The sequence below is a fragment of the Lolium rigidum genome, unplaced genomic scaffold (genome assembly GCF_022539505.1).
Source record: "Lolium rigidum isolate FL_2022 unplaced genomic scaffold, APGP_CSIRO_Lrig_0.1 contig_1215_1, whole genome shotgun sequence".
In the NCBI taxonomy this organism is placed as follows: Eukaryota; Viridiplantae; Streptophyta; class Magnoliopsida; order Poales; family Poaceae; genus Lolium; species Lolium rigidum.
The window spans coordinates 163710-173455 of record NW_025899820.1 but is presented as its reverse complement, the minus strand read 5'-3'; the positions used below and the strand labels follow the sequence as shown (position 1 = coordinate 173455).

Genomic DNA, 9746 nt, shown 5'->3' with positions numbered 1-9746 from the left:
CAACTATATGTATATTGAGAACGTTGAACAAGAAGGAAAGATGCATACGTTTGTTAAGAAAGAAAATAGATAAAAAAAAAGGACTTTGTGCCTCAGTCTCCAACTTCCATTGTAAGGTAAGAGACTGCACCAATTCTCTATAACCAACAAAACCCTCATATTAAAACTGAAGACACACTGAAGCGACTAATGATTCACATACTTCGTACATGAACTTTGCTAAGTAAGATAGTGCCGTGCCTGTAACGTAGGCTGCTCCACCACCATCAAATCAACACTCAGACGCAACACTCCCTTGACGAAGAGGCTGTCGTCAGCAATGAACGTCGACCATGGAATTCCAAAAATATTATAGCATACCTCCGTGCGATCAATGGTGAAGGTAACCGTATCGTCGAGCTTGCTCACAAATTTTCCTGGTGGTTTTGTTCTTGCAGCGAAATCGCAATCTACTGCCAGGAATGTTGACCCCTTCGGATTCTCAGAGGTTCCTAACCGAAGGCCAAAGCTGTGCAACTTACCCTGCTCATCCACTTCACAGCTTGCCTTGAGATAAAAGCCCCACCCTGCGAGATGGAAGCGGTGCAAGCAGATATCTCCAGACGGGAAGAGTCGGGAGCACTCCTCACGCGTTAGATCCAAGTAAACAATAACCTCCGGGTAGGGTCCGTCAAACCCAACCACTTTCACAGGTTTGATCTCGCAACCTTCTCCACAAAACTGCACACATGGTACTGTGCCTGCTGGAATGTAATATGCAAGGTCCGTTTGGTAACCTTTGTATAGAAGTACGTCAGTAACGCGCTTAGTAACATCCTCGTGGTCTATGTCATTATCAGTGCATGTTAGGATCCCCTGCAGCGTTGTTGCTGTCATATGACTGAAACGTACCAGCGGAAGTAAACGAGACCTCAAGATCTCACGTCTTTCATCCGATTCTAAGTATCGCGCACGGGCCCACTTGAGCATGAAGAAATATATCTCATCTTCAGTTTCCACACGTATGCCATTACTTGAAAAGATTGCTTCGATCCCAGCAAGAGAAATGTTCATCACTTCATGTTGGAACCTGAAATGAGACAAAGACATGGCATGAGTACACTGAATACATGATTTCGTGGCATCTGTTAGAGATAGAATAGTTAGTTAGATAGAGCTAAGTTGTTTCTATCTTTATGTTCACACCAAGCATCTGTAGATAAAGATCTTGTGCGGTTTTCCCTCTCTCTATCTCTTGTAACAATTATGTAAATCTCTGCCAATGTTGGCCTATATAAACACGGAACCGAGCCGAGTCCAAGGCATCGTTAAACCAAGAATTATCACATGGTATCAGAGCTAGTCTTCCAAAAACACATCTAGAAACACGAAAAGCCAACCATGAGCTCCTCCTCCTCCACCCTCGGTATGAGCAGCCCGCTACCGACACAGGGCACGTCGGAGAAGCTGACAAGGGAGAACTTCCTGCTGTGGGAGACGCAGGTCCTCCCTGCCATCAGAGGCGCCCGCCTGATGGGTTTCCTCGATGGAACAAACAAGGCGCCGTCGGAAACGATCTTCGACACCATCGACGGTAAACGCACCGAGGTGAGCAATCCAGATTATGAAAACTGGGTTCAAACTGATCAGCAGGTCCTTCACTACCTGCTGGCATCACTGTCCAAGGAGATCCTCGTCTCCTGCATCGGCATGAGGATGGTCTGGCTGGCGATCAAGTCCATGTTCGCCGCCAAATCGCGCACTCGCATCGCCAACCTGCGGGTGCAGCTCGCCAACACCAAAAAGGAGGGCAAAACCACGGCGCAATACTTCGCCGCGGTGAAGGCGATCACCGATGAGCTTGCAGCAGCAGGCCGCCCCATGGAAGAAGACGAGGTGGTGGAGTACCTCCTCGCCGGGCTTGACGACCCGTATAATCCCCTCTTCGCCGCCATTGGGGCAAACCCCGATCACAAGATCATCGTCGCCGAGCTCTACGCGCAGATCAGCTCCTACGGCAACCACATGAATCTCCTCCTCGGCGGCATCGACAATGATCCGAAGTCCTCCGCCAACTCTGCTGCGCGCGGACGTGGCGGACGGCGTGGCAGCCGTGGAAACTATCGCGGCGGCCGTGGCGGCGGTCGTGGCTATGCTCAAGGGCATGGCCAGGGACATCAGCAAGGCGGCCGTGGAGGCGGTCGTCGTGGCGGCGGCAACTAAGGAAGCGGCAAGGACCGCGATATCGTCTGCCAGATTTGTGGAAAATCGGGCCACCCTGCATACAAGTGTTGGTACCGATACTCTGAAGATGAAGATGAGGAAGAAGAAAGAGGTGCAAACGCCGCCTCCTACGGTGTGGATACAAATTGGTACTCTGACACCAGGGCCACAGATCACATCACCGGTGAGGTCGAGAAGCTCACCATGAAAGAGAAGTACAATGGTCGTGAGAAGATCCATGCGGCCTATGGGACAGGTATGGACATTAGTCATGTTGGTCATGCATTTGTTAACTCCCCATCCAAACAACTCCACCTTCGAAATGTCCTTCATGTTCCAAGTGCTACAAAAAATCTTGTTTCCATTCATCGTCTAACATTAGATAATAATGTCTATGTTGAATTTCACCCTTGGTACTTTTATGTGAAGGATCTGGAAACGAAGAAGGTACTTCTTAAAGGTAGATGCTACAGAGGCCTCTATCCATTGGTGTCATCATCATCATCGGGAAATAAACAAGTTCTTAGCGCCACCAAGCCTTCAGCTACACGGTGGCATGATCGATTAGGTCATCCTTCCTTCAAAATCGTTCATAGAATTCTTAGGAAATTTTAGCTTCCTCATTCAAAAGAATCTAGGTGTGAGTTTGTGTGTGATTCATGTCAAAGAGCAAAAAGTCATCAACTTCCTTATACAGGATCCACTAGTATGTCCACTAAGCCACTAGAGTTAGTGTTCTCCGATGTTTGGGGACCTGCTCCCACCTCTGTTGGTCGTTTTTCATACTATGTAAGCTTCATTGATGACTTTAATAAATTTTCATGGATCTATCTCATCAAGAAGAAATCTGAAGTTTTTCAAGTTTTTCAGAACTTTCAAGCTCTTGTTGAACGAAAATTTGATAGTAAAATCATTGCCATCCAAACAGATTGGGGAGGTGAATATGAAAAACTACACCCCTTTTTTACCAAAATGGGTATATCACATCATGTGTCTTGCCCTCATGCCCATCAACAAAATGGGTCAGCAGAACGCAAGCATCGCCACATTGTTGAGGTGGGCTTAGCACTGCTTGCAAATGCATCCATGGCACTGAAATTTTGGGATGAAGCCTTTTTAACCGCCACATACTTAATCAACATGCTCCCATCTTCGGTCATTGACAATGAAATACCTATGACACGTCTCCTCCATGAATCTCCTGATTTTTCATCTCTACGTGTTTTTGGTTGTGCCTGTTGGCCCAACCTTCGACCATACAACAAACGGAAGTTAGCATTCCGTTCCAAACAATGCGTCTTTCTTGGCTACAGTCATAGGCACAAAGGTGTGAAATGCCTTGATGTGTCCACTGGTCGTGTCTATGTGTCTCGAGACGTTGTCTTTGATGAAACAGTATTTCCCTTTGCCAAGCTTCATCCCAATGCTGGTGCTCTCCTCCGGCGAGAAATTCTTCTCCTTCCTTCCTCTCTCCAAAATCCATCGGCATTAGATCAAGGGGAGGAACAATGCATTGATCCAACACCTAATATTCCTGCTGTTATTTTGCCTCATAATGTTCCCCAGGCCCAGGAGTGATGCGTGTAGTTGACACGTCCGTTGGGAACCCCAAGAGGAAGGTGTGATGCGCACAGCGGCAAGTTTCCCTCAGTAAGAAACCAAGGTTTAATCGAACCAGTAGGAGTCAAGAAGCACGTTGAAGGTTGATGGCGGCGGGATGTAGTGCGGCGCAACACCGGAGATTCCGGCGCCAACGTGGAACCTGCACAACACAACCAAAGTACTTTGCCCCAACGAAACGAGTGAGGTTGTCAATCTCACCGGCTTGCTGTAACAAAGGGTTAACCGTATTGTGTGGAAGATGATTGTTTGCAGAGAAAACAAGTAAAACAAGTATTGCGAGCAGATTTGTATTTCGAGTATTAAAGAATGGACCGGGGTCCACAGTTCACTAGAGGTGTCTCTCCCATAAGATAAAAGCATGTTGGGTGAACAAATTACGGTCGGGCAATTGACAAATAGAGAGGGCATAACAATGCACATACATGACATGATAAGTATAGTGAGATTTAATTGGGCATTACGACAAAGTACATAGACCGCCATCCAATCGCATCTATGCCTAAAAAGTCCACCTTCGAGGTTATCGTCCGAACCCCCTCCAGTATTAAGTTGCAAAGCAACAGACAATTGCATTAAGTATGGTGCGTAATGTAATCAACAACTACATCCTCGGACATAGCGCCAATGTTTTATCCCTAGTGGCAACAAGCACAACACAACCTTAGAACTTTCTGTCACTGTCCCAGGTGTCAATGCAGGCATGAACCCACTATCGAGCATAAGTACTCCCTCTTGGAGTTAAAAGTAAAAAATTGGCCAGAGCCTCTACTAGAAACGGAGAGCATGCAAGATCATAAACAACACATGTATAATAACTTGATAATTAACATGACATGGTATTCTCTATCCATCGGATCCCGACAAACACAACATATAGAATTACAGATAGATGATCTTGATCATGTTAGGCAGCTCACAAGATCCAACAATGAAGCACAATGAGGAGAAGACAACCATCTAGCTACTGCTATGGACCCATAGTCCAGGGGTGAACTACTCACTCATCACTCCGGAGGCGACCATGGCGGTGTAGAGTCCTCCGGGAGATGAATCCCCTCTCCGGCAGGGTGCCGGAGGAGATCTCCGGAATCCCCCGAGATGGGATCGGCGGCGACGGCGTCTCGGTAAGGTTTTCCGTATCGTGGTTTTTCGCATCGGGGGTTTCGCGACGGAGGCTTTAAGTAGGCGGAAGGGCGAGTCGGGGGCTAACGAGGGGCCCACACTATAGGTCGGCGCGGCCGGGGCTTGGGCCGCGCCGCCCTATAGCCCGGCCACCTCGTGGCCCCACTTCGTGTGTTCTTCGGTCTTCCGGAAGCTCCGTGGAAAAATAGGGCCCCGGGTCTTCGTTTCGTCCAATTCCGAGAATATTTCGTTACTAGGATTTCCGAAACCAAAAACAGCAGAAAACAGAACCGGCACTTCGGCATCTTGTTAATAGGTTAGTTCCGGAAAATGCACTAATATGACATAAAGTGTGCATAAAACATGTAGGTATCATCAATAATATGGCATAGAACATAAGAAATTATCGATACGTCGGAGACGTATCAAGCATCCCCAAGCTTAGTTCTGCTCGTCCCGAGCAGGTAAAACGATAACAAAGATAATTTCTGAAGTGATATGCCATCATAACCTTGATCATACTATTTGTAAACATATGTAGTGGATGCAGCGATCAAAACAATGGTGATGACATGAGTGAACAGGTGAATCATATAGCAAAGACTTTTCATGAATAGTACTTCAAGACAAGTATTAATAAGTCTTGCATAAGAGTTAACTCATAAAGCAATAAATCAAAGTAAAGGTATTGAAGAAACACAAAGGAAGATTAAGTTTCAGCGGTTGCTTTCAACTTGTAACATGTATATCTCATGGATAATTGTCAACATAGAGTAATATAACAAGTACAATATGCAAGTATGTAGGAATCAATGCACGGTTCACACAAGTGTTTGCTTCTTGAGGTGGAGAGAAATAGGTGAACTGACTCAACATAAAAGTAAAGAGAATGGTCCTTCAAAGAGGAAAGCATCGATTGCTATATTTGTGCTAGAGATTTTATTTTGAAAACATGAAACAATTTTGTCAACGGTAGTAATAAAGCATATGAGTTATGTACATTATATCTTACAAGTTGCAAGTCTCATGCATAGTGTACTAATAGTGCCCGCACCTTGTCCTAATTAACTTGGACTACCGGATCTTTGCAATGCACATGTTTTGACCAAGTGTCACAATGGGGTACCTCCATGCCGCCTGTACAAAGGTCTAAGGAGAAAGCTCGCATTTTGGATTTCTCGCTTTTGATTATTCTCAACTTAGACATCCATACCGGGACAACATGGACAACAGATAATGGACTCCTATTTAATGCATAAGCATGTGGCAACAATTATTCTTCTCATATGAGATTGAGGATATATGTCCAAACTGAAACTTCCACCATGAATCATGGCTTTAGTTAGCGGCCCAAAGTTCTTCTCTAACAATATGCATGCTCCAACCATGAAGGTGGTAGATCTCTCTTGCTTCAGACAAGACGGACATGCATAGCAACTCACATGATATCCAGCAAAGAATAGTTGATGGCGTCCCCAGAAACATGGTTATCGCTCAACAAGCAACTTAATAAGAGATAAAGTGCATAAGTACATATTCAATACCACAATAGTTTTTAAGCTATTTGTCCCATGAGCTATGTATTGCAAAGGTGGATGATGGAATTTTAAAGGTAGCACTCAAGCAATTTACTTTGGAATGGCGGATAAATACCATGTAGTAGGTAGGTATGGTGGACACAAATGGCATAGTGGTTGGCTCAAGGATTTTGGATGCATGAGAAGTATTCCCTCTCGATACAAGGTTTAGGCTAGCAAGGTTATTTGAAACAAACACAAGGATGAACGGTACAGCAAAACTCACATAAAAGACATATGGTAAACATTATAAGACTCCATACCGTCTTCCTTGTTGTTCAAAACTCAATACTAGATGTTATCTAGACTCTAGAGAAACCAAATATGCAAACCAAATTAGCAAGCTCTAAGTATTTCTTCATTAATGGGTGCAAAGTATATGATGCAAGAGCTTAAACATGAGCACAACAATTGCCAAGTATCAAATTATCCAAGACATTTTAGAGTTACTACATGTATCATTTTCCAATTCCAACCATATAACAATTTAACGAAGAAGAAACTTCGCCATGAATATTATGAGTAGAGCCTAAGGACATATTTGTCCATATGCAACAGCGGAGCGTGTCTCTCTCCCACAAAGTGAATGCTAAGATCCATTTTATTCAAACAAAACAAAAAACAAAAACAAACCGACGCTCCAAGCAAAGTGCATAAGATGTGGCCGAATAAAAATATAGTTTCAGGGGAGGAACCTGATAATGTTGTCGATGAAGAAGGGGATGCCTTGGGCATCCCCAAGCTTAGACGCTTGAGTCTTCTTAATATATGCAGGGGTGAACCACCGGGGCATCCCCAAGCTTAGAGCTTTCACTCTCCTTGATCATATTGCATCATACTCCTCTCTTGATCCTTGAAAACTTCCTCCACACCAAACTCGAAACAACTCATTAGAGGGTTAGTGCATAATAAAAATTCACATGTTCAGAGGTGACACAATCATTCTTAACACTTCTGGACATTGCATAAAGCTACTGGACATTAGTGGATCAAAGAAATTCATCCAACATAGCAAAAGAGGCAATGCGAAATAAAAGACAGAATCTGTCAAAACAGAACAGTCCGTAAAGATGGATTTTATTAGGCCACCAGACTTGCTCAAACGAAAATGCTCAAATTGAATGAAAGTTGCGTACATATCTGAGGATCATGCTCGTAAATTGGCTTAATTTTCTGAGCTACCTACAGGGAGATAGACCCAGATTCGTGACAGCAAAGAATTCTGAAACTGCGCGAGTAATCCAAATCTAGTACTTACTTTTCTATCAAAGACTTTACTTGGCACAACAAAACATAAAACTAAGATAAGGAGAGGTTGCTACAGTAGTAAACAACTTCCAAGACACAAATATAAAACAAAAATACTGGAGTAAAAACATGGGTTGTCTCCCATAAGCGCTTTTCTTTAACGCCTTTCGGCTAGGCGCGAAAGTGTGTATCAAGTAACATCGAAAGATGAAGCATCAACATCATAATTTGTTCTAATGATAGAATCATAAGGTACCTTCATTCTCTTTCTAGGGAAGTGTTCCATACCTTTCTTGAGAGGAAATTGATATTTAATATTACCTTCCTTCATATCAATAGTAGCACCAACGGTTCGAAGAAAAGGTCTTCCCAATATAATGGGGCAAGATGCATTGCATTCAATATCCAAGACAACAAAATCAACGGGGACAAGGTTATTGTTAACCATAATATGAACATTATCAACTTTCCCCAAAGGTTTCTTTTTAGCATTATCAGCGAGATTAACATCCAAATAACAGTTATTCAATGGTGGCAAGTCAAGCATATCATAGACTTTTTTAGGCATAACAGAAATACTTGCACCAAGATCACATAAGGCATTACAATCAAAATTTTTGACTCTCATTTTAATGATGGGCTCCCAACCATCCTCTAGCTTTCTAGGAATAGAAGTTTCAAGTTTTAATTTCTCTTCTCTAGCTTTTATGAGAGCATTTGTAATATGTTTTGTGAAAGCCAAATTTATAGCGCTAGCATTGGGACTCTTAGCAAGTTTTTGCAAGAACTTTATAACTTCAGAGATGTGGCAATAATCAAAATCTAAATCATTACAATCTAAAGCAATGGGATTATCATCCCCAAGGTTGGAAAAAATTTCAGCAGTTTTATCACAAGCAGTTTCAGCAGTTTTAGCAGTTTCAGGTAATTTTGCGCGCTTTGCACTAGGAGTAGAAGCATTGCCAACACCAATTATTTTACCATTGATAGTAGGAGGTGCAGCAACATATGAATCATTAGCATTGCTAGTGGTGGTAATAGTCCAAACTTTAGCTACATCTTCTTTTTTAGCTAGTTTTTCCTTTTCTTCTCTATCCCACCTAGCACGCAGTTCAGCCATTAATCTTATATTCTCATTAATTCTAACTTGGATGGCATTTGCTGTAGTAACAATTTTATTTTCAATATCCCTATTAGGCATAACTTTCGATTTCAAAAGATCAACATCGGAGGCAAGACTATCAACTCTAGAAACAAGAATATCAATTTTATTGAGCTTTTCCTCAACAGATTTGTTAAAGGCAGTTTGTGTACTAATAAATTCTTTAAGCATGGCTTCAAGTCCAGGGGGTGTGTTCCTATTATTGTTGTAAGAATTCCCATAAGAATTAGCATAACCGTTACCATTATTATAAGGATATGGCCTATAGTTATTACTAGAATTGTTCCGATAAGCATTGTTGTTGAAATTATTATTTTTAATGAAGTTTACATCAACATGTTCTTCTTGGGCAACCAATGAAGCTAATGGAACATTATTAGGATCAACATTAGTCCTATCATTCGCAAGCATAGACATAATAGCATCAACCTTATCATTCAAGGAAGAGGATTCTTCAAGAGAATTTACCTTCTTACCTTGTGGAGCTCTTTCCGTGTGCCATTCAGAGTAATTAATCATCATATTATCAAGGAGCTTTGTTGCTTCACCAAGAGTGATGGACATAAAGGTACCTCCAGCAGCTGAATCCAATAAATTCCGCGAAGAAAAATTTAGTCCTGCATAGAAGGTTTGGATGATCATCCAAGTAGTCAGTCCATGGGTTGGGCAATTTTTAACCGAGAGATTTCATTCTTTCCCAAGCTTGAGCAACATGTTCATTATCTAATTGTTTAAAATTCATTATGCTACTCCTCAAAGATATAATTTTAGCAGGGGGATAATATCTACCAATAAAAGCATCCTTGCATTTA

General features: G+C 42.6%; 1 protein-coding gene across 1 annotated transcript in view; it reads right to left on the bottom strand.

The window, feature by feature from the left end:
* Positions 1-219: 219 nt before the first annotated feature.
* The window catches only part of LOC124680297 (BTB/POZ domain-containing protein POB1-like), a 100105-nt gene continuing 90578 nt past the window's right edge, over positions 220-9746 (bottom strand). Inside the window, exon 6 of the mRNA XM_047215367.1 lies at positions 220-1069. Coding sequence (XP_047071323.1) covers positions 220-1069 — 850 coding nt within the window. The remainder of the gene's footprint in view (positions 1070-9746) is intronic.